Source organism: Hippocampus zosterae, chromosome 5 (genome assembly GCF_025434085.1).
Source record: "Hippocampus zosterae strain Florida chromosome 5, ASM2543408v3, whole genome shotgun sequence".
Classification (NCBI taxonomy): Eukaryota; Metazoa; Chordata; class Actinopteri; order Syngnathiformes; family Syngnathidae; genus Hippocampus; species Hippocampus zosterae.
This window is the reverse complement of record NC_067455.1, coordinates 9,959,661-9,984,822: the sequence shown is the minus strand read 5'-3', so window position 1 is coordinate 9,984,822 and position 25,162 is coordinate 9,959,661. Positions and strand designations below refer to the sequence as shown.

At 41.0% G+C, this 25,162-nt stretch overlaps 3 protein-coding genes across 4 annotated transcripts; 2 read left to right on the top strand and 1 right to left on the bottom strand.

Annotated features, from left to right (window-relative positions):
- The first annotated feature begins 888 nt into the window (after nt 1-888).
- sgk2b (serum/glucocorticoid regulated kinase 2b) lies at nt 889-6,573 on the top strand. The gene is made up of 12 exons (XM_052065833.1): nt 889-1,139; nt 1,762-1,837; nt 1,914-1,983; nt 2,095-2,120; nt 3,279-3,336; nt 3,417-3,500; nt 4,328-4,459; nt 4,533-4,645; nt 4,946-5,165; nt 5,517-5,672; nt 5,750-5,839; nt 5,909-6,573. The coding sequence occupies exons 1-12, from the start codon at nt 1,073-1,075 to the stop codon at nt 6,041-6,043; spliced, it is 1,227 nt and encodes a 408-aa protein (XP_051921793.1). The 5' UTR covers nt 889-1,072; the 3' UTR covers nt 6,044-6,573.
- Nucleotides 6,574-7,465: 892 nt separating this feature from the next.
- Nucleotides 7,466-11,814, bottom strand: LOC127600931 (transmembrane protein 244-like). Its single transcript, XM_052065854.1, has 6 exons — nt 11,414-11,814; nt 9,647-9,732; nt 8,464-8,537; nt 8,247-8,372; nt 8,104-8,148; nt 7,466-8,021 (listed from the first exon to the last, which is right to left on the bottom strand). The coding sequence occupies exons 1-6, from the start codon at nt 11,444-11,446 to the stop codon at nt 7,954-7,956; spliced, it is 432 nt and encodes a 143-aa protein (XP_051921814.1). The 5' UTR covers nt 11,447-11,814; the 3' UTR covers nt 7,466-7,953.
- Nucleotides 11,815-12,166: 352 nt separating this feature from the next.
- On the top strand, nt 12,167-24,847 carry l3mbtl1b (L3MBTL histone methyl-lysine binding protein 1b). Of its 2 annotated transcripts, none has more exons than XM_052065821.1 (22): nt 12,167-12,523; nt 13,884-14,026; nt 14,453-14,648; nt 15,442-15,637; nt 15,725-15,854; nt 15,931-15,982; nt 16,550-16,644; nt 16,729-16,833; nt 17,849-17,984; nt 18,059-18,150; nt 18,236-18,387; nt 19,118-19,194; nt 20,045-20,130; nt 20,781-20,891; nt 20,962-21,076; nt 21,323-21,419; nt 21,521-21,715; nt 21,803-21,904; nt 21,977-22,041; nt 22,759-22,931; nt 23,675-23,737; nt 23,829-24,847. In XM_052065821.1, exons 2-22 carry the CDS (start codon nt 13,916-13,918, stop codon nt 23,955-23,957), a joined length of 2,478 nt encoding a protein of 825 aa, XP_051921781.1. In that variant the 5' UTR covers nt 12,167-12,523; nt 13,884-13,915; the 3' UTR covers nt 23,958-24,847. The 2 variants fall into 2 exon arrangements, with proteins under 2 accessions (XP_051921781.1, XP_051921780.1); XM_052065820.1 differs by having other exon boundaries at nt 19,118-19,221.
- Nucleotides 24,848-25,162: the final 315 nt, after the last annotated feature.

The window sequence follows — 25,162 nt, the reverse complement described above, 5'->3', positions numbered from 1 at the left end:
TAAAAGTGTGGTTATGTAATTCAGACAATAAAACTGAAAGGTTAAGGATGATGATTGTGGGGGGGGGGGTGCTTGAACTATAGTAGTAAACAAGTATAAATGCTGAATTGGTTTCATTCAATCACAAATCACAATGTGGCATGGAAACGATGCATACATGTCCGGTGGATTCTTAGGCATGCAATGGCTACATGAAACTAGAGGACTGATACAGAGTTTTCAAATGCCGTCCGTCACAGTAGGTCATGACCTATTAACTATATTTAGTCTGCAATGGAAATTCTGTTCTACTTTCTTGAATTTCAATAAAAACAACGCATGGTTGCTGGCAAACAGTGCACAAATGTTTCAGCTGAAGTATTTCTACTATTTGTCAGGGGGTATAAATGATCATTCATTAAATTTGTTATGGAAATTCCTCAAGATTAAAATCAGGAACTGGGGTAAAGTACACAGTTAATAAAGGAGCTATAATTCCAAAACAGAGACACGCTAAACCAGTGTGAGCAGTGTTAAGGTTTAAAAACAAATTGGACACCACTTCAGTCTCTCTTTGTACTTTCTTGCTATTTCTCGGCATAACGGCCACATAGAATTTTTCTTTTGAATTAATGTCACTTTGTGAAAAGGAAGTAACATTTTTGTCTTGCTCCCGGCCTTTTTTCTTATTTACCACACTGTAATGGTAAAAGGAGAACAAAATATCATCTTAACACGTTACCTTTTACACTGGAGGCTGCATTTAAGTACCCATACAATGCAATTTTGATGATGATATGATATGATGATACGGATGATGATAATAAAATTAAGTATATTAAACAAATAATTTAGATGACATTTATATTATACAGCATCTTCCAATCAAAATATGTTCACTCACCGACCTCACTCAAAATGTGGCCTTTTCTCATGACCTCTACAAATTCCGATGGTCAGTGAACGCACCACAGCCGTTCATTTGGGTCGAGGTCTGTCAAAGAAGCTCAGATGACTTTGAGACCAGCCCCGAACATTATATCTCCCGTCCCTTCTTAATTTATTTTATACAGCTGTTAGTTGTTTCATCCACATGACTTTGACTCACGACGGGGCGATGACCTACGCCAAAGTGAGGAGGCTTGTGTCATTATTCTCAGGTAAGGCGGTTACAGTACTTTTAATTTGCAAGACCGACGTCATTTCGAGTGCACGAATGATTCAGGACGTCATACAAAGATGCTAACAATATGTCTGGAAACGTTCATGATATTAATAACTGAATGAATGCTGCTTTTAGCATATTAAAATCCTATTAGAAACGGGAATTTTGATTTTGAGTCTTCGACGGTACAATGGAAATGGGATCGTTTCAAATTACTTGACCAAATGGCACAAGTGATGCGCTCTTCTGTCTTGCACTTTCACTTGCTGTCATAATAGGCTATTATTATGCCACGTTCTTATTAAAACGTCGCATAAAACGTGAACCTTGTCTGCTGACCTTCATTACACTTGCCTCGTTTTATTAGGAAGCAAAATAACTTCACTATATTAGAAAGTGTCAATGGTAAAAATTCAACTTCAATTCAAACTAATCCTACTATTAGTCATTATAAAGGTAAAGTATTCCATGAAGCGCTCATCCACTGAACCTAATGTTGTTTAAAGCCCTCTCTTTGCATATTTTGTGTGTTGAATTTTGTATGACAGAGGGCACTAGGCTGCATAGTACTACTGTAAATGGTTTTGTAACTAACCTTCCTCACGACTGTCTTTCAGCTCTGCTGAAGGGGAGAAAAGCTCTCTTCAGGCACTTATTACACAAACTCGGCCCTTATCAACCACTTCGTCAGGAGTAAGTCACAGTTAAAATACTGTACATGTTGGAAAACATTATGACACTTCTCATTGCACTGTCCCCTCCCTTGAAGTCAGGAGACTAGAAAGATCCGTCACCTATGGAGCAAAACGAGGGCAAAGATGGACGACAGAGATAATGCGGTGAGATTTGAATGACACTTAAAAAGAAAGAAAGAGCAGTCTATTGACAGAAAACTAAACAGGATCTGACTACTTAACCTTTTATTTTCTTTTTATTTTCTGTCTCATCAGGGTTCACCGAGGTCTCAATCCTCCTTGTGAGTATATGTTTTTCACTGAAGGTCAAGAATAGATGGAATATAAAATGTGGTCGGTGAGCATATGAGTATATGGTATACCGTAAGCCACACCCAATAGATTACAAAAAAGTGTCACTGATAAGTCACTGGTTTCAAGCGACACTTACTGTATTATACATAGTTTGTACAAATACAGAACAGAAGAAAACAAAAACGACCAACCATACTGTCGAAAATAAACCCAAGTGGAAATGTAATGCAGGCTGTTCTCTTGAGCAGGTCTGAATTTTACAATGTGTATGAATTTGATTTTAAAACATGAGCAGTACATGTTCGGATGGAGCCCATGAGAAACTATCTGAACAGCCAACACGATTTTGGTGAGTTATAGAGAAGCTGAGAGCGTGACGGTCCAGTGAATTGTGAAAGTCCGCAAATAAACCACTACATCATTTAAGCCGCAGAAGTTAAGGCTAGGGGAAATAGTCACAGCTCATAGTCCCAGTGTTATGGAACTAATTTGCTGGCAAAAACACAGAATAAAACCACATTGCTAGAAACAGATGCATGGTAATGGTCATGACCATAATTCCACAAATGACTGTAGGTTGACAAAAAAAAAATCTTTCTGACAGACGAGTCCTTCATGCGTATGTTTTGTGTCATGATTGAGCCATTCCATCAGTTTTGTGCCATTAGAATAAATGTGAGTACAGTATAGTCATAAACAGGGGCTCTTTGGTTTCTGATGGTGTTCTGTTCCTAGTCAATCATTAACCTATTTGAACACAGTCATATGGTCATTTAAAGTAAATATTTCCATGGGAAAATAGGCCATAAATATTTTTTTTTAAATACAGTGAGAACAGTGAATGATTGCGTATTCTTACATCGAGCGCCGTTCATAATTTTGAAGTGTCAAATGAAAACAATTGTTGCTCCATTAGTAGCTATTCAACGCCCATGTAATAACACAGCTTCCTCCATGTTTGACAGATGGTGTGGTATGCTTTGGATCACGGTTTTTCTACATACATTTTTTTTTCTTGCCATCAATATGTGTTTCTATTTTTGTATTTTATGCATATGTTTTGGATGTAATTATTTCCCATTGTGGTGTTATAGAAAGACAAAAACATTTTTTAAAAACCCATCATCTTCGTTTGTGTCCTTTAGGATGAAACCATCTGATTTTGATTACCTCAAAGTTATTGGCAAAGGGAGTTTTGGAAAGGTAGGCTTTTTTAAATTCTTTCTTTTTTGTTGTATGTGTCGCTTTTTGTTTTGTGTCATCGCTCGATCCTTTTGAATCAGGTGCTGCTGGCCAGACACAGAAAACTTGGAGGCTACTTTGCTGTGAAAGTGTTACACAAACAGACAGTTGTTATGAGGAAAGAGGTAAACTACCTACTTGCATACCTACAGTAGATATAAAAGGTGGACACACTGCTTTATTAGGGGTGAACCAAAGGCACTTTAAAAAGTGACAGCTGTTTGTTGACTCCCATTTAACGTGAGTTTGAATGTGACTGGTCACTTCTGAACATACTGTAGCCACATCCACAGCGTCCACAGTATTGAATGTATGTGCACACTTGCACTTTTTGTTTATTTTCACTTTCCCACTCTAAAAGATAAATAAAAAGAAACACCCAATTGAGTTGCACAAGTTTTGAAAGGATCTTGGTCTCCTTTTATTTTGATACATTTCCCAATACATGTATAAAATATCAACTAATATAACACAAGAACAGAATATTAATATTATTGAGGTACTTTGCCCTGCATATCATTTCAAAGCAACAAAAAATATTCGACCTGCTGTAGTTTTGCGAAGTATAAGACTCAGTTTACGTGCAACTAAGCCATATTTCAATTGAAAACTTGAAATTGAAAAAAGTTGCTGCACTTTGGCAATAGTTTTGGATATTTATTTTCTCCAATATTATTCTTAGCTATTTTCTTCCCCTCGTTTTTCCATAATTTTATTTCCCTATTTACCCTCCGTGATTTCTGAAACAATTTTAGGGAATATTTATCAGTGATTTTTTTTTTAGTTTTTGGGAGCTACAAAAATAATTTTCCCCAAATAAATTTATTTTTCAAAATGTTTTTGTTTTTAAAAAAATCAAGGGGCTGCCAGTCGCCCATCTCTGCTCTTCCGACTTAACTATTTACCTGCCCTCCTATCTCTCTATCTCACACTATAACTACCGTTTTTGCAGCAGCAGCATGTGATGGTTGAGAGGAGCGTTCTGCTTAAAGGGGTGCAACATCCCTTCTTGGTGGGACTCCACTACTCTTTCCAGACACCAAACATGCTCTACTTTGTTGTGGACTATGTTAATGGAGGCGAGGTAAACGTAATGCAACATTCTCAGTTGTTTTTCCAAGTACTCAATAATCATTGATTCATTTTGTCACTTTCAGCTTTTCTATCACCTCCAGAGAGAGCGTTCATTTCCTGAAAGCAGGGCTGCTTTTTACGCTGCAGAGATGGCCTTGGCGCTGGGCTACCTTCACTCCTTAGACATTGTGTACAGGTAACCTTAGTAACATCTTGCTTCGCGTTTTCGCTGGCTCTGAATTCCACCGGAATGCTTCATACTGCTACAAGATGTTATCATGTTACGAAATGCCTTCTGGTGGCACATAATAAATCAGAAAGTTTGACAAAAATGGTCATTCAATCAAAATTAAACATTGTTAACTCTTTAAAGACCGAATTTTAATATCGGATCGCGTTATCCTGTTCTGGTTTACCTAATTTACTGCCCCAATTTTTTTTTCCCAGTACATGCTCTTCGGTGAAGCATTTACCTTTGCATGTGTTTGTGTGTCAGAGACCTCAAACCGGAGAACATTTTACTAGACAGCGAGGGACATGTGAAGCTGACCGACTTTGGACTTTGTAAAGAAGGGGTGGCCGTAGGTGGGCTCATGCATACGTTCTGCGGAACTCCGGAGTACCTCGCTCCAGAGGTGCTGCAGGGTCACATGTACAGTCCCGCAGTGGACTGGTGGGGACTCGGCTGCGTGCTTTTCGAGATGCTGCATGGGCTGGTGAGTGCAGTTTTTATTAAACAACAACCTCTTACAATGCAAATGTATTTTTTTTCTTATTATTACTGTATCCCAATATGTACCTGCCTTTTTGAGGGCTTTCCTGTCCTCAAAAACTCTCCAAGGTTTGCGGGTGGAACTATCAATGATAGAATGTACGTATCACTGGTGTATGCATTGCAAATGTATACATTTTTTTAATCAGACATGCAAGTAAATTGTTCGAAATGAATTTTGTGCTGATTCCAAATCTGCCCTTGTATTTTCTTGATCACATCAGCTTTTAATAATAATAATAATAATAATAATAAATATTATTATTATTGTTATTAATACCGTTTGCTTTGTCAGCCTCCATTTTACAGCAACAGTAAAACAGAGATGTTTGAGAAGATACTCCATGCACCTCTTCACCTGCGGAGTGGAATATCTGAGGCGGCCTGCTCGCTCTTAGCGGGTTTACTGGAAAGGAAGATCTCCAGACGCTTGGGGGAAAGCCGTGACATAGTAAGAGCTCAAGCAGAAGACAGCTAGACTTTATAAATACACGTAGCCACAATGAGATCAACCTCTCGTCTACCCAGGTGGAGCTGCAGGAACATCCGTTCTTCACGTCCATCAATTGGGATGACCTACTGGCGAAGAAAGTCCCGCCTCCATTCACCCCCAATGTGGTAATTTTACAACCAGATGTTTTTAAATACACTACATTGCGATCTTGAGTGTCCTGTCGCTTTTCACAGAGGAGTCCTTGCGACATCAGCTACATCGACCCTGAGTTCACGCTACAGCCCGTGCCTGTCTCCATAAATGACAGGTGCCAAGATGGCGGGATTAGCGAAACCTTTGTAGGATTCTCCTACATGAACGCCACATGAGCTGGATTCATCAAGCGGATGGAGCAACCGTTGTACAAAGTATTTATTTTTCATACTGATGGTCTAGTGGTTCACTCGCCTGAATGTGAATTTAAATGGATTTTATCTCACTCTGCGCGCTTTGTGATTGACCATTCCAAGGTGCGGTAAACTGGGATAGGCTCCAGCTCACCTGTAACCTTGAAGAGGATAAGTTCTGTAGAAAATGAATGGCTACTGTGTGTGTTTCAATGGGTGTGGATGATATTTTAAAAAAAATGAAGGCCTCTATCATGATGTGTTCTGATTTACCAAATGGCGACAACCATATCGTTAGGTCAGGTAGTATGTCTGTGCTCCACACTTCAAGCACTTACTGACTTCAAAGAATTTCCATCCAAGTATAACATTTGATAGTTAAACATGTCTGCACAGTTGTGTCAAGTGTCTAGGTATTTACGAGGCTGAACTTAACGTGGCTGTAGTTCCTAAATGTTAAATGTCGTGTTCTTGTGAAACCTCTACAATTAAAGCTCAAAACCTACACTGCAGTCATATTTGAATTGCTTTATTTTGATTACGTTGTGGTGGTGTGTGAAGACAAAATTAAAAAAAAAAATTTAAGCCTCCTCTAATTGTCCAAATACTTCAACGGGAGTAGAATGAAATGTCAGAAGATTTAGCTTTGACACATTTAATTCTTTCTAAATATATAAGTACACATTGCATCATTCCCATTCTGTTGTTACATTCACAGTTTTCCAAAATACAGAAGCCAATACTGTACAACACGGGTCCCCAAACAACGGCCAACATGGCACATTTGACCCGGCCCTCTAACCCTCCTGTTGTCCTCGGGTCAACCGTCACTGTGTTAAAAATGCCCCAAAATCCCCCTAAATGATCATTTTTTTAACTTGAAATTTTATGACTTTTCCTAGATTGTCCCCAACTGCAGAAAAATTGAAATGTTGTTTTTATTCACATTTCCATGGAAGTTGTACAAAAAAAAGTACAAAGACGGTCTTCGGGGCAAAATGACCCATGACGCAAATAGGATTGAAATCAAGGTCACAACGTTATTTACACACCATAGAATGTTTCAGTGTTTTAGTTGTGTCTCAGATCAATTAATAGAACACGTGAACGAGACGCTATCATTTATAAACAAGACAAGATAGGTGGCGTTCTCGTAGATGGCAAAGCTCTTTTTTTGTGGATTTCAAGGGGCTATAAAGAGAGAGAGTTGTTTAGTTATTATTTATTTCCATTTTTTTCTGTGAAGAACTCGAAGAGGGTTATTTAGTTATTATTTATTTCATTAATAGTGTCATTATTTGTTTCCTGACTTTTTTTCTGTAAAGAACCTGGAAAGGGTTATTTGGTTATGTGTGGCTTTCTGGGAAACAATACATTTTTTAAGCTCCCCTACGATCGTTGATGTTAAAAATTGACACCGGCCCCCCATCAGAGAAGGGAAAAGTTATGTGGCCCTCACAGGAAAAAGTTTGGGTACCCATGCTGTACAATGTGCATCACAATTAAATTAAAATACAGAAACATCTCCTTGTGGATGGCAAGAGAGAGACGGTCCACCCCTCACAACCATACGAACACCATCCATATGTTTGTCATGAACAATAAATTAGCTTGTGCATTCCAAAAATGAAGCTAATTATATACACTATTTCACTGAAAATAGTGTTTGCCTTCATTCAGATCACAAGTGAGCTGCAGCCTATCGGAGAGAGGCGGGGTAACATACACTGAACTGGTCGCCAGGACTGCTGAAACAACCAATCTGTTGTTAGTCAATGACATCTGCACAGTACTGTCGAAACGATGAGATCCCATCGTGTTAGTAACGCCACTGACCAAAGCGAACCTTTCTGATATTCCACACGTAACGTTGAACGTAACATAACATAGCTTTAGTCATCTTGACAGGCAAAGTAAGCAATCAGCTGACCATTGCAGATCATCAGAAACAAGCCGCCACCTGTGGAAGAACAAACAAAAGGAAAATCTCATCCATGCACGTTGTACATTTAGGTTTGGACAGACTCGGCAGTTGGTCTCACCTAAGGCCACCCACCACTGCCATGCCACGGGAAACTCCAGCATTACTGAAAGATACATCAAATATATATACACACAAGTCGGCTGCACAATCTAAAGAGCATTTTCACCCTCGTGATTAATAGCTTAATACTACACCACTCACCAAGGCTGGTGATGACGATGTGAAGACAGGTGACAGTGAGAGCATAGTCCCACACTCTCCTCTTCACCACAGCGGCAAACACCAAGCCACTGCAGAAGTAAGTGAGCTCCAAGGACAGCAGGTTGACTGGCACGTAGTAAATAAAGACAAGTCCGTCAGAGTTGACAATCTGGTTTGTTGGGTATCATGCTGGCTAGCTGCCTTAGGGTGCGCTCACCCAAGTATTTAGAGATGGAATCCTGCGGCTTGGTTTTGAAGTCGAAAGGGATACGTCCGTCAAAATAATCCAACCTGCGTTGGGTTGAAAACCGAAAGAGATGTAAAAAGTAAACCAAAGAAAATCAGGAGTGAAAGGCATTTAGTGAGTTCAGTCTGACTAAATAACGCAAGGGGGACCTCATCTTGGGTCCCATCGTGGTCCCGTTGACATTTTAAAGTTACAAAAGGCACATGGCAAAAGAACAAGCACACTCAGTTACTGACGTACTTCCTAGTTTTAATTTAACATTTATGACGTAGAAATGCTTTTCATTCAAAGGTGTACTGCAATTATGACATTTTGAAGTTTAAAAAATGGCACGCAATTAGCTAATTTGCGTCGTCATGTAGCACAAGAAGGCAATCCCAGTTACTTCTGTACTTGCAGTTTTTCATTTCATTTGTTTATATCTATGGTGGAGAAGTGTTTGTCATACGAATATTTTCTGTGATTAGGTCATTTTTGGAAATGAACGATGCTCAAATTAGTTTCTTTGCAAACAGCCTGTTGTGTCCCCCTTGTCCCCAGTGCAGTAGGTTTTACTTTTCAAGTACAAGAACATATTTTGAGTGCAGTTCAGTTGTATTTAACTTTTGAGTACTACTCTATGAATTATTTAAGTACATTTTTTTCCCGCTAATATTTAAGCACTGTAGGTGGATCATGAATGAGCAAACGCTACACGTTACATTGGCTTGGTGGGTTAAACCCTTTCAGGGACAACAGTTGCTACAGTGGACAGCTTGCCATGTTATCAGGTTACAGGGTGCATGGAAGTGAAGAATAAAATCTTGTTTATCATAAACACTGTATTAGATTTTTGGCCATGATGTTGGTCATTGGAGAGCAAAGTATTTTTAGATATGAGTGATGGCCTGTTCCGAATTACGTAAAGGTTTGGGTTACGTCGTCGTCGAAGGAACTGAAATCCGTCGTAAAAATCATGTGGACGGATGGACGGGCTACAATGCAATTGTGGGCTTTTTACTTTGACGGCGAATCAAGTTGGTGCCGCTCATTATAGTTGGGAATAACATCAAAACACGTATCATTCACGTGATAGTGTACGTGAGTGCTTTTGATTGTACTGTTATTTATTGGACACGTGTCTTTAGGGTGAATGTGGGCAAGGGTTTCTCACCTGAAGGCACCGAAACAAACACTGCCGATCATGTAAAACAGAGAGTAGAAGGCGAGCAGGCAGAGCAGCAGATTGAGGAATACGTTCTGGCGGGCAGAGACAGAGATGGTAATATCATCTTGCAATTTTTACATCATTCCCATGGTAGACAACGCGAGGAGGATATTTTCTTAAGCACCTCCCGATTGGGAGTTGTGGGTGTTTACTACAAGTGAGTCATCTGCGCTGAAGCTCCCAACATGTTGGGGACTCTTCACAGGCCATGCCATTTACGATCATCATTTAATCACATGAAGGAAAAAGTATCAGCACAGTTTAGCTTCATAAGATCAATTCTAAACAAATTATTGTGCCAGCATATTGTTTTGTTGATTTTCCGCTGTGGTGTTGTAAATCAACCATTTTGTACCAGGGACCATTTCAGTTGTTATAAAGTCCTGGGGAGGCCATATTGTACAGTATTTCTCAAGGAAAACAAAAAAAACCCCTCAAGATGCAACAAATCTTTATTCTTAAGATTCTCACAGGAAAGCAGGAGCATGACTACGAAACCACGACCTTTGAACTGTGAGGTGGATATGCTAATCAGTTGACCACGGTGCTCCAAACACCATGCAAGTTTAGAAATATACTTTCTGGTTGTGAGCTTTCATCGATAATATACATCTGTATTAAATGGCCTTTCGGGAAATATAACAGTTCTACTTTATAAACACTTGTATGAATCTATTCAAAACAAATGCCATTATATGGGAATCTCTCATTTAAAACTTAGACTGATGCTTGCGATCCTCTCAGCTCAAGAGGTGCAGTTCTGCATAAACGTTTCACGCTGACATCTCTCCGAGCGTTGCTGCAAGTGTGTGATGTAGGTCTGTGTGACATACAAACACAAAGCAGTGTGATCTGAATTTGAGGCATTGTAATTAGTAGGGGGAAAAAATACAAATTAAATTAAACTTATTGAATTTAAAATGTAATTCAGAATTAGAATGACAAATTAACCACACGCTTGCCCTGCCCTAAAATGCATGTTCGATTCCCACAAGTGTGCAGTGAAGATTATCCAATTTAAAATAAAAGGTCCGAAGATCATTATTGGTTTAGCAGTTCTGTATATTTGCTCAACTATCAATACTGGTGACGTATAGTGACAAGTACAACAATTACATGCTCTTCCACTAGATGGCACAAGGTACGAATCCTGTATCCAACCTGTTGCCGTTTAAATAAAAGAATAATAGCTTGAAGGTTCAACTAAACAGACCCAGATTTCCAAATAAGTACGTTTGTGAATAAATTGATACAATAGGATCATTATTATTTCAGTGTATACACTTTTTGTTAGATTTTTGTTTGGTAACATGCCACTTGATTTTTTTATTTTATACATAATACGCGCATTGGCTGAATAAAGATTGCTAAACACTACACTTCAGTTACTGTGCTTCCCTAAAATACATTATGCATTATATAATAATTTCTCTCAAGTAGCTATTGCTAAACGGGATGACAAAAATATAAAACAGCTATCAGTATGATGCTCTCTACAATGGCAGTCAATCAAACAGACCAAAGCACTACTATGCATTGGATTCAATGAGATGGCAATGCAAGTGTGGGTGGAGCCGGACTACTTTCTTTGTCAAACTGGAACGCGCCACATGCTAGTATTTACTATTTGGATCACGATATAGCGTCGTTGCCATTTCAAATGCATGGAACAGGCTGAAATGTCAACATTGAGAGTTCTTTTAGCGGTTTTACCTTCGAGTCGACCGCTTTGCTTTTGAATGCCATCTCATTGTGTCTTCGTGACAGAACGATAATGCGTGAGGTGAGGCTTGTTAAGGATTGCAATGCTGCAACCCCCGCTAATCCGCACCACTCCTCGATGCTCTTCCACGGTCTTCTGACGCCATCTAGAGGCCAAAGTGGCACACGACCGAGCGTGAGCCGCCCGCTTCTCTTCGCTGCACTAAAATGAACTCACCTCACCCCAGAAAAAAAGCAGCAAGAGCCTTTGTTCGCAAAAATCATTTGTTTCAGCCGCAGAATGCACCGAATAAACACAACAACGCGTGTTTTTCAGCAGGCAAACAAATCGCTGCATACGAGCTAAAGCGCGTCGTAGAGATCTGCAGCCATTATGGACGATCAGGCAGGTTAAACGGGGATACTTGGGGTGGTTGAAACATGTCCAACTAAAGACGCTGAAGCAAACCGTCCACGCGGTTGAATTCGTTTGTTTTGAGACGTACTTGAACCCTCGATGAAAGCTATAGCTGTACTCTGGTTACGTTACGAGACCGACGCGTTGCGTAAGAATTAGACGCTATGTGCCGTTGTTGTTTTGTTTGACTTTTTTTTTCCATTTTGGAAAAAGAAATGCGCATTTCCATCTGCGTGGCACATACATCCACACAACTGCGTGTGTGTTGTCCACCCGTAGCTAAATAACACATCAAATCCGAGGAATATAGCATGTGAGCGTTCGGTCGTATTTCAATGAACTGCCGTGCGATAAGTATAAAATGAATGTTACGTGGAGTAAAAAATAATGGTATCGGTAGATGTAGTGTTGAGTGTATGATGGATTGTAGTGTTTTTATTGTTAACGGCAGACAATGAGAACATGCAACCGCGATGAGCTCGCTAGGGTCGAACGGTTGCTCGTGTTGAACGACACCGGTGAAAGTGACTCCTCATTGGGCTGTGTCACAGCCGGTTCAAAGCGTGTGTATGCGCGCGTGTGTTGCATTGACCACCGATCGTAAAGTGAACTTTTTTTTCTTCGAACACAAACTTGTCAGGCAGCGCATCTTCCACGCATGCGCAGCCTCCTCAGCTCAAAATAAGAGTTAAAAGAGAAACGAGGTGAGTTCCACATTTTTGTTGAAAAACACAATAGGTTCACTAATAGTAATTTATTGTAAGTTAGGGACGGTTTGTTTAAATAAATTCCGTTCTCGTTTCAGCACGCGGCGTCAGTTTGCGGTATTTTCCCCCCACCCCGGTTTGAAACGGTGAGAATAAATCGTTTTTCAAGTTTCTATTGAAGAATTTAATCAGTCAACAATGTCGAAGGTGGTGACAGTTACGCGGCGTTATTATCAATCTAAATACTGATGTGAGAAATAGCGCTAACGTCTTTTTGCTATTGTTATTAACCGGGAAACTTATTTATTACGGCTTGCCCTTTGCTGGCTGCATCCAATCCCGATGCTAATGCTAGTCAGAGCGGAGCTAGCTGACAGTTAGCTTTGTGTCAGGGCTAAGCTAGCCGAGCTGGGGCTGACATTCCGTGACAACAAAGTGCAGAAAATAAGAGAGACGACAGAAAACAAGCCGCCGGGAAATTACATGTCGAGCGTCAACCCTTGTTCGATGCCCCGGCAGGACTCGTGTATATTGTTTCGTGGCGTAACTTGAGTAATTTACATAGTTTAAAACGTGTTGGTTGGCCTCTTCCCACCCCCCAATACTCCGCCATTTTGTACCAAGACGAATGCTAATCACGGGGCGCTCTTGCCTCCACTTTTATTTATGGCAGGAATTAAAACAATGCAATCAGCCGTGTACTAAGTGAAACTTAACACATACGCATTGGCCCGCCTTCGTTCGTTACTTTTCTCCAGGTTGAGGCCCTTAAACTGCACAAAAACATCTTATTCCCACCGTTGACCCTGCGTCAGGACTAAAACGTTATATCGCAATAGATATCGGATCAAAACGATCACAACTTGGACCAGTCGGCGTAGAAAGTGGCGTTCTTGTGGAAACTGATAAATAAACAGAGCCGTCGCTTGTTTAGCGGAAGGCAAAGGAACGTCTTTAAGAGATACTGTTAAAACGAGGAAAAGATGAATTTATGTGGTTAACTCTAAATCGGGACATGTTTTCTTGTGGTTGCCATTCAACGGGAGGTTGTTTGGCCCTAATGAGCCGCTTTGTCAACACATTTCCCCGCTATTTGGCCAGCAAAAAGAATCTTATTAGTGAGTGTTTTGTGTGGAATCCAAGTGCATGGTGGATCATGCGAGCCAGCACACAGTCGCCATCAAGCGGTGATGTTGCAAATCGCTGTTTACATTTGCAAGTAGCGTATGCATCGGAAGCCCGTCGGGTCGCTGACTATGCGTTCAATGGCTAAAAAAAAGGCAATAGTAAAAGTGAGACCGATAAATAATTCTGTATAATCTGGCTCTTTGTTTTCCCCCCACTTTATTTATGATAGTCTTGTTTTGCAGGAATTTTTAAGGATCCGGAATGGCTGACACTCCACCCAGTGACGGCCCCTCGCAAGGTGCTGACTTTGACATGATGGGCGCTCTGGACTGGAAGGATGGCATTGCCACATTGCCAGGCAGTGACATCAGGGTACAGCAAATTCGTTTTTGAGTTTACATGGTGACCTAGTGGTTATCGCGTCTGCCTCAACAGTTCTGCGGTTCAGGGTTTTGAATCTTGACTTTGGTCTCTTTGTGTGGAGTTTGGTGCGAGTGTTTGTTTGTCTGTAATTGCCCTGTGATTGACTGGAGGATGCCCCACTCTGTTATTGCTTTGAATAAAAATGCTGTTTTTGTTTTACTTTTGGGAATGGCACACTCACTGTTCATCTGATGAGAAGTCGGTTTAACAGTGCTCTTGGGGTGTATGAGCCATATATTTTTCAAGATTGGTGTTTGCTTGCTGTATTTAATTTGTGACATTTTGTTAATAGAATGGTTGTCATCTGAACTTAATGTCATCTTCAGGTCAATAATTTCAGTGATCAATCTAATTTTTGTTCCTTGTGTTCTTCAGTTCCGCATGACAGAGTTTGGCACACTTGAGATTGTGACAGACGTAGAATTTAAAGGGCAGCAGTCGACGCCAAAAAAGGATGGATTGGACCCGGTGCCATCTCACAGTCCCACTCCTCCACCAGAGGGTCAATCGCAGACAAAAACAGCGCCCACGGTGGCTAATAATATTCAGCCGGTATCGTCTCAAGTGAAAGGTACCATGGTTTACCATCTAGGTTTACGATAGCCTTGAAGACGTCAGTCCTGTTTTAAGCCCTTTCATCCACCCTTAGTGAGTAACCTTAAGAAATAAGGCGAACGTCATGCCGCTTCCTTTTTACGGTAGCTCCCTCTTCGATCTGGTGCGTTTGTTAAAACTTTTACTGTCTTTGGTAAGACCGTAAGTACTTGTTTATAATTTGATACAAAGAGCCAGAGTAACTACTTGGATTTTGTAATAGCAACAACCGACGTCATGTGCGCAGCTGTTCTTCCATGTAAGAGAGACTGAGTGTGTCATCAAATAATAAGGGTGACAAGAATAAAATTAATTAACATTTTTAAAAGATTTAACAGCGCACCAATAATTCAAACGCTAATCATCAATCAAATAAGATAAAGTGTATTGAGGTGACAACCATCAAAATGTAAAAATTACCACAGCAATTAAATGATACAAAAATCTAATGGTTAAGTTTTAATTTTAGAAGAATTTGTTAAACGGTTGTGTGGACCGTGTCCTAAATTTGAATTAGGTCTGGCGCACCCTAGCGTTTTATTTGGATATTACAATTTAAATCGATTCCAAATTCAAATTAGATCAACTACCTATTCCTAGGAGTTAACACATTAACTCATTCATGTATTTCGCAATAGATCCATCACATCACCATCATTTCATCTTGACATGGCGCTCCTGTTACATTATTTATACATCCACACCTCACTTGTGGGCTCTTCGGCCTCGGCTCAATCCAACACTGTTTAAGGTACCGTTCTTTCCTGCAGCCCCTGCTCCTGTTGTCTTATCTTTGGAGGAGACGCCCACTTTAGAAAGCCCCAAAGTGGAAGTTGGTCCAAGTGTGGAAGTTGGTCCAAACGGGGACCTTACTCAATGCCGAACCTGCGGTGGTCACGTTGCTCGGGATGCCCTCCTACAGGGAAAGTTCTGTAGCCCCAATTGTGCCCAGCCCACAAGTGGACGGTACAAGTGATATTCTCACTTTATGCTTTTTGTCCGCTGCGAATTGCATTTGTTTCCAGCAAGAGGTTTTTTTTTTTTCCTGTCCAGGTCATCTCCTGGGGAGCCCCGGGACGGCCAAGCTGCCGAAAGTGAGACCTTAGGTAAACGTGTGCGAAAAAAGAGAAAAATCTATATGGATTCTGGCGATGAGGAGGAAGACAACCAAGAGGAACCAGAAGTAGGAAACATCCACATTGCAAAGTTACCCCACTACGAGTGATATCAACCAATTTTTTTATTTTCTATTTTGTCAGGAGAAATCCAAGACTACCAAAGGCAGGAGAGCAGCCAAAATGGCCAAACTTGGTACGTTTTGCGTGTTGACACGATAAACTGTGCTGATGAGGGAGTGTCTGTACATTCTTAAAAAGCCCGGAAATGTCGTGCGACCAAAATTCAACACAATATACATTCGAAAACAATTATTCGGCATTAAAACATTGCAAAGCAGGTTTCTCTTTTAATAGTGAACACTTCTAACAGCCCTCCACACTCACATTCACACCAAAGGTCTCTTTAGATTGTCTTCACTGAAACTACAGTGAATATTTTTGGAATATGGGATGGAAAGGGGAGAACATGATTCGAAGTTACTGACCATATGGACACCGTGCAGCCTCAGTATAATAAATGCATCATTTTAAAAAAAGCATGTTTAAATTTGACAAATCATCAATAAAGTTTACTTTAAGACCATTTTACTCTTGACATTCGGCGGGCCATAAAAACAAAACAAAACAACAGTTTTTGTGCTTCCATTCACTAGCGTATGTGAATGCATGAGAAATACTAGAACCTAATTTGTGGGATAAATTGTGGTCATCTACTGCCACCACCAATCATTTCTATTTATTTCCTCACTCCGCCGCCTAGCCACAGCCCCGCTGAACAAGAAGCGGGCATGGAGCTGGCCGGCCTACCTGGAGGAGGAGCGGGCGATCGCTGCTCCTGTCAAACTGTTCAAAGAGGTGCCACTCCTTCATTATCTCAAGAAGCAAAATATCTTCACCTCCTTAAAAGCCCGTGACCAACTGTCTGCTTTGGTCTTGTAGTACCAGTCGGTTCCTCAAAGCCGGAACAGTTTTAAGGTGGGCATGAAGCTGGAAGGGCTGGACCCATGTCACCCGTCTCTCTTCTGTGTGCTCACCGTGGCGGAGGTAAGGCTGACGTTTATTTGAGGAAATGTTTCCTCAAATGTAATTGAGCCAAAGCATATCTTTTACATTGGAAAAAAAAGTGTCATGGCAAACGCATAAGTCACAAGAAGTGTAGGACCCGAAAATAAGAATCGTTTTGTCTCCATTTAGTGACTCGGTTTAAAATCAAAGGCCGCTTTGTTGAACAGGAAGCCTTTATTATGTTACGCTGTAGATGAACGATAACTGAAGTTTCACTGGTCAATTCTACTTTCTGCCATCTAGTGGAAGGAGGATTTCACTCTTCTGCTTGTCACTGTCAAATACGCCGTTTGATACTAGATGAAGAAAGACACATTATTTGTTATTTGTAAATGCATTTCGGAACAATTATGGGAAATTGGATCATTTACTCTGACCCAACCGACCTACAATTCCTCACACACATTTGCCACAGCACATGGGTAGGTAATTACTAGGAGCTGGCTGATGAGGATTTTTTAGGCCGATGCCACCCACGATATTTGTCAGGAAAAGAAAAAATCGATAACCAATTAAATTAATTGTCCTATTATTTAAAAAAAATATATATACTGGATATACAGTATATATATAGATATTAAAGGCAGAACATTTAACGGGATTGCACTTTGTCCATTTGTATTTGTTTAACTTAACAAGAGAGAGGAGTTTTCAAGAGAAAAAAAATCTTGCAAAAATAGAATGAACAGATGAATTTTAGCTTTAGATTTAGGCTATAAATGTCTCCAGTACATAAGAAACCTCATGAGTGGCGTTACTGGCAAAACATGGATGCCTGATGCCCTTTAACGTAAAATCACAATGCTTCTTCTGCGTTCTCTTCTTTGCCGTGAAGTGATGACTTCAAAATAAAAACCAGACACTCTCGACTCACGTCAAAACATGTCACCTTTGTCAGAGTTGCCATTTGAAACTTACAAAGATTTACGGAGCATTCAACTGAATGTGGCGTCACCCTGTTTAACATTAAGCATGAACTCTACTGTAACAACAGATCCAAGGCTATCGAGTGAGGCTTCACTTTGACGGCTACCCAGAGTGCTATGACTTTTGGGCCAACGCAGACTCGTGGGATTTGAAACCGGCAGGCTGGTGTGAGAAAAATGGACACAAATTATTGTTGCCCAAAGGTAGTTACACACACACACGCGGACTTCCACATGCAAGTTGTTGCTTTCTTACCCCGTATCCGTTCGTCACGTAGGTTGTAAGGATGGCGAGTTCAACTGGAGCATGTACGTGAAGAACTGCCGAGGGCAGCTGGCACCCAAGCACCTCTTCAAGAGTCTCAACACCGTCAGTGTCACGCGCCGTCAGCATCTGAGGGTCATCCACCGGCTCCTTTCATTCCGACTGCGCCGTCAATGTATCCCCTTTTCAGTCCGTGACTCCCTCCGGATTTCGAGCGGGCATGAAGCTGGAAGCGGTCGACAGGAAGAACCCGTCGCTGATCTGCGTGGCAACCATCGCAGCTGTGGTGGACAACAGACTTCTCATTCACTTTGATAACTGGGACGACACGTATGATTACTGGTGAGCCCGCCCCGGCGTCGAGACGTGGTGACAGTGCGGTTGCTTTGTTCAGGCACACGTACACACAGTAATGTGTCCAATACGTAAACATTTAATAATAATAACCATGATAATAACAAAGTTAATTTAGAAATTCACAGCTAGAACAAATGTCACCTTTAAGGTTTTTTTCCACCTTAAACATGTCAATTAGTTAATGACACGCCCGCTTGGCCATCACTGGCTGCGGATGATCACATGACATTGCTTGTCCAATCAGTGCTGGCGGAAATTTAGTTCGCTTCGTAGTCGATGTGTGACTGTCGTGATAGTACGCCGTACAATTAAAAAAAAAAAGTATGCTTATCTGTTGAAATGTTATTAACTTTTTTCTGTTTTTAATAAGTGCGTTTTTGTAAAATATCTTGAATTTGTATTTAAAAAAAAAAAAAATATATATATATATATATATATATATATACACACACACAATCGAACCCCGGTTTTCGAACGTCTCTGTTCTCGACCAAATCGGTTTTCGACCAAAAATTTCTAGCTTTTTATGCCTCGGATGACAACCGAATTTCGTTTCTCGAACAAACTGAGCGCACTTGAATGCGTCACTTGACTCCTCTCAACATTCCTTTCACTAATGAGAAGGCTTCATAAAAAATCATAAAATACCCCCCTTTTTTTAAATTTAAATAATGTTGCATTCCATGAGTCAACCTGTTCCATGTCCTGTACGAAGGTGTGACGCTAGCAGCCCATACATCCACCCAGTAGGCTACTGCGAGGAGGCCGAGCTGACTCTGACCACTCCAGCTGGTAAGACACAGACCAAGACACATGTGGGTCAGTATCACCGACGTTGCTGTTCTGTAAGGCCTCACTAATATGTAGATTCAAAACATTGCCTGCTGCCTTGCTTTTAACATGTTGATTTTATCGTTAAGGCCAAAATGATGACTAATCTGTCCACATTTTGAGTACTTTTTTTTTTTTCATCGCTATTTCTTAAATGGGTATCATTTGGTTGGAATTGACACCAAAAAGTGTCAAAAAGGCTAAAATGTTATTTATTAATATTAGTATTTTTCATTGTCTCCCCTCCCCATTCCCCATTTTTCAATTATATTCATATCCGTGGACAGGTTTGAAGAAGCAACAAAAGACCCTGGTGTAAAAAATTTAAAATAGGGAATATTTTGAAGAGAAGAAACATGTCTTTGCCCCTGAAATATACCCATTTACCAAATAAACACTCGCTCACTCACTCACTTCAATTATTTTTGGCTTTTGTTCCACTCACTTGCATTTGGAACACGATCCAATACAAGAATGTATCAAAAATTCCGCCTTTGCCACGTGAACAATGTATTTATGATGCGGTTGTAGTTTTCAGTGGTCGAGAACTGCACTCACATCACAATGAGAGGTGCAAAAATGTTTGGAAGCTCTGTTTGACGCAGCGAAAAGGCAGACAACTTTTGATACAGCTCTTCGGGTAATTGGATTGTTGAGGTGTACCTAATTTTGTGGTGATGATGAGTAGTTTCCTTTAACCCGTAGCAAGGTAGAAACGTTGGGAACGCATGCTGCGGTCACTGGCTGTATGTACTCTTCGTAGTTAACAGCAACATCATTGAGCTCACCTGTTTTTTTTTGCTCTCACCAGAATATAAGCAACCAAAGAGTTTCTCCTGGGAGAAATATCTGGAAGAGACGAGCACACAGGCTGCTCCTGCTCGGGCTTTCAAACCGGTATGTTTCTCTCTCTCACTCTCTCTCACATAAATGTTTTATATGCATCGAGCTGGTCGAGGAATGCAGATTTTCTATTCATTCGAGTTTAAGACAGCCACTGTTGCTAATTTAGTGAATTTCCCCAAACCCTTTTGGGATGCTTATCGCTTTTTATTCATTTATTTATTTTAACATGACTTTGATTTTCGATGCGAATTAGACAAGAAAAGCCAGGCGCACATTCTGCCTTACAATAATGTCGTCCGTGTGTGATTGTGTGTGGTGTGTGTGTGTGTGTGTGTGTGTTATATCACTCTGGCGGTCGAGTGACGATATCAGTTGAGGCTACCGGTGTGCCAAGAATGTGCTTCTATGTTCCGTGTTTTGTTAGTTTGTTGATCAGAGCGATTGAAAGAGCCCCAGTGGTAATGAGGTTTACTTTACAATTTAAAAAATAATCTAAAAGAAATCAAGTAACAACATCCCAGTAGGTTTGTATAAAACAAACAAAAAAAAAAGCAAAACCTGTTTTGAATGATGTCCTTTCTATTGATATTTCTCGAAGCGAAAGGAGAAAAATCCCTTCAAATGGTTAATAAAATTTTCAAGGGGGGGGAATTGTGGGGATTGAGTGTGTCGCAAACATGTAACAGTATGGTTTCTTGCAGAGACCTCCACATGGTTTTCAGGTGGGGATGAAGGTCGAAGCCGTGGACAGGAGGAACCCGATGCTCATCCGTGTCGCCACCGTGGCGGACACGGAAGACCACCGGCTCAAGGTACAAACTGTCCGTCAACTTTCGCCCCGCACTTTGGCTCCTCACTAAACCGCCATCAACCACCTTTTAGATTCATTTCGACGGCTGGAATCCAGAGTACGATTTCTGGGTGGAGACGGACTGCCCCGACCTGCACCCTGTGGGCTGGTGTCACAAAACTGGACACACTTTGCAGCACCCGAACAGTGAGACCCTTGTTACTCCCCTTAACAAGTTGTCCCTGAGGTAGCCTGACACAATTTAGGACATCCGCAGGGTTTTAATTTGAGTAGATGACTCGGCGCTCATTTGCTAATGGCTGCTTTTAGCCTCTCGGAAACCTCTGCAGCACCTCTGTTGTGTCTCACACCAAACTGCCACTTGCCGTCGACAGAGAAAAAAACGTTTTTTTCTGTAACCGTCTCTCCAAATGTCTTTATGTGTCCTATTAGGCACGAACGATGTGAGTCCTCCAGGACAGGGATGTCCCACCCCAGGATGCAACGGAGTCGGCCACATCAGAGGACCTCGTTATGGGACACATTACACGTCAGTCCTGTTCCATTTTTCAACATTTTTAATCACCTTATTCATGCCAGGACATGTCATAGTCGATGATTTGGGGTCCGAATCAAATGCGCGATGTGCAGTCAGGTGAGCTGTCCCTACTCGGAAATGAATCTGAACAAAGAGAGCTTGCTCCCAGACCGTCTTAGCGGCGAGCGACCCCTCACGCTCGGCGGCGCCCTCCCCCGCGGGCGACGCCCCGAGCCCAACGCGGCTCCCGCCGCGCAAATCGCCTCTGCCCCGGACCGGCTCGAGGCAACCGATGACGCCCACTCCAGGTCCGCCCCAAGAGAGCTCCTCTCTGCGTTTGACGGGAATCACATTGCTGCAGAATTGACCTGAGAGTCAGTTGTCTCTGTTGCTAGGAAACCACCTGAGGTGGAGTTGGAGCTGTCAGGTCGCAGTAGCCAGCCAGAGGCACTAAGAGGTGCTAGTGAGCAGAACCAGAATGGAACCAAACTCAAAAGGTTTATTTAAAAAAAAAAAAAAAAGTCACATCACACAAAATGAATTCTAAGCTCTAACATTGTTCTTTTCAGGACTGCTCCTCTTCCCAAATATTTCAAAATGCACTACGTGAAAGAAGAGCCTGGCAATGGTAAAGGTGTGTGTACTTTTTCACTGTGTAGAGCACAATTTGTTCGCAAAAAATGATCCATAGGAAGTAAGGGGAATCGAAATAATCCGTTCCAGGACCAAATTGTTGCTGTCGTAAAACCCTGAATTAACTCTAGGGAAAATGTATAAGTCGTGTGACAAAACAAATTTAATATGAATGTTAGTGTGAAATAAAAAATGTACAGGTCTCATTTTATACATATTTGTACTTAATTACTGTCATGCACATGAAAAAAAAACCTAACCACTGTTCACATTCAGATGTAAAAACAATAAAGCACCCGAGTGTTAACCTTTTGATGTTGAAAGAATAATGCAAAGGTAATTTGTGTGGAAAGTACGACTCGATATGAAGACGTAAACACAATACAATTCCTCAAGTCCAAAGGTACGATTATGCTCAGAAGGCGTTTGTCAACTTTTGAAGAAGTTAACCCTTTCACTGAAAACATGGCCTCCTTGACAGAACAATCCGCTAGCTAAAAATTCTGAAACATCTTGGAAGTGTCATGAAAAAGTTGATCCCTTTTTTTTTAGTATCTTGACATCTTGCATGGTGACATGTTTCAATGTTTTTCCCGTGCATTTTGAAACTATTGTTCAAATTGTAGGACTGCGGGTGCTTTTTGAATAAACTGTGCGTTTATTCCAACACTGAAAACCACCGTGTCACTAAAGTGTCTAATATTGTCTCCCTGCACAGCCACCTCGGACTCCATTTCCCTCCAGCAAGCCCTTCACGAGTCAGTGTTCTCCCCTGGCATCTCTGCCGCTCCACCCCACCGGGTGGCGCTATGCTGGGACAAACACTGTCAGTTGCTGCCCGAGGTTTTGGGGCTCACCGCCAAGAGGGTGGCGGGATGGAGCACCGAGGAGGTCAGGCATTCAGCATGCACTCTTACGATTGATATGATCATGACTCTACAGTGTCTTCCTTTGGTATTTTCCGATTCATCGTTCATCTGTTATATAACGTTACCTAACTGTCCAATGCGAAAATCTGAGATGTAGAGCGATAGTTTCTACGGGGTTTTCCTATTTTGTAAGCTTCGACGCAGAGTGTTTAAACTGCTGTTACAGTTCTGATACTACTTCTCAGGGCAGCAATTTATCAACCCTTGAGACAGTCGAAAACGCAGTTACGTCAGTGTGAAAAAGCAGAGTCATTTATTGTCAGCGAACTAGAATCAATCATCACCGAAATAGATGTGAGCATCCCTATTTACGCCCATTTCGACTTCTGTGGATATCAGAGCAATCACTCCGGTATTTAATGGACATTCTGCTTTCTCTATAAAGAGGGAAACACTTAACGTCCATAAAATCCCAAATATTGAGGGAATTGTTTTCATATTTTGTGGGTATGCGTACAGATGTGCACTTAAATTTGGGTGATAACTGATTATAGTTTTCGGACATTAAGTGACGTTTTTTTTCACTCAAGAGTTCCCATGGAATATAAAAGCGTAACGTCCATAAAACCCCAAATACTGGGGCCGTCGTTTAATATTTTCAGAGGTTGAAGTGAGCATTTAGTCGGGATGTGGATGCGGTCATGACTCAGCTGACATTTCCAGGAAGTGTGAAAAGGGCTCACGTTTTAATTGTTTTTCCACCAGGTGGCCAGTTTTGTAAAAGGACTTCCGGGGTGTAAAGAACATGCAGCTACATTTAAAACGGAGGTACGGTAACTGTCTCGACAGCTTTTAATACATGGAGCGATTTAGATTTGACGTTTTAGTGGTGAAATCTATTTATTTTTGTTGCCTCCAGCAAATAGATGGCGAGGCCTTTCTGCTGCTCACCCAATCGGACATCGTCAAGATCCTGTCCATCAAGCTGGGTCCTGCCCTGAAGATCTACAACTCCATCCTCATGTTTAAGAGCGCCGATGAAGAATAACTGGAGGCTCCCAACAGAAACGTTGACAGAAAAGCCATCAACTTCAATTAATTGCTCGCTTCTCAATGGACTTAAAAGTGGGAGGGGGGGGGGGTGTCCCTTGTATTGTTTACTGAAACGTCCAATAACTACAAACAGCTGCAAAAATGTTCCTTACATTGTTTGTGGGATGTCGCACCCCCCCAAACACACACACAATTTTTTTTTTTTTACAGCTTTCAAAGCTGGTTGATCAAGCAACATTGTTTTTGTTTGTTTTAATGAATGGCACTATGATTTGTTTTATTCTCGCACTGTAAAGCAGGTGAGAACTGAGAACAGTATTAGTGATGTGACGGTGAAAACCCCTTTCTCAAAAGGAGCTGCTTCAGTTTTTTAATGTAATCTCAAAGTGTTGTTTGAAATTTAACAACCCATTGAACAAAAAAAACAATACTCTGTATATACGCTATAGTGAGGATTTGAAGGTGTTTGTTTTAAGTGCACAGTGAGCTGTAGGTTTCCCCCCCCCCCCTCACTGGTCTAACTGGTAATTCGCGAAATTTCCTGTTTTTATCATTGCTTCGATGGCACATGAATGTAAAAAAAAAAAAGCCCCAATTTTTTTCTTTTGTCATTGTAAATAGAATGCAGCTACACGAGGATTTACTCCTGCTTGGTTATGCAAAGATTGCAGGTGAGAAAAATGTACGAAAATAGTTAAAAGGCAACAAACTGTTGGTCATTTTGAGGCCTCTCACCAGTTTGGAACGTGTACACCGGTGAGTGTTTATATGCAAACAACTTATTTATGTATTGTAATTTAAGGGTTAACGTATGCCATCTTGGCTCCAAGGAGTGTGTAAGTGCGTGTGCGAGTTTATGTATGAAATTAAAGAGATGCACATTTCTTGATCAGTCTTTTCATTGGACGCTGATATACTGACATACTGTGTAAAAACACCTTACTGAACATGGTCATTTTTTCGGCCAAAAATGCCTTACTATACATGGTCGTTTTTTTCAGCTAAAAATGCCTTACTATATATACATGGTCATTTTTTTGAGCTAAAAACGCCTTACTATGCATGGTCGTTTTTTCCGGCTAAAAACGCCTTACTTTAACATGGTCGTTTTTTTTCGGCCAAAAATGCCTTACTATACAATGTCGTTTTTTTCGGCTAAAAACGCTTACTATATATACATGGTCATTTTTTTCCGCCAAA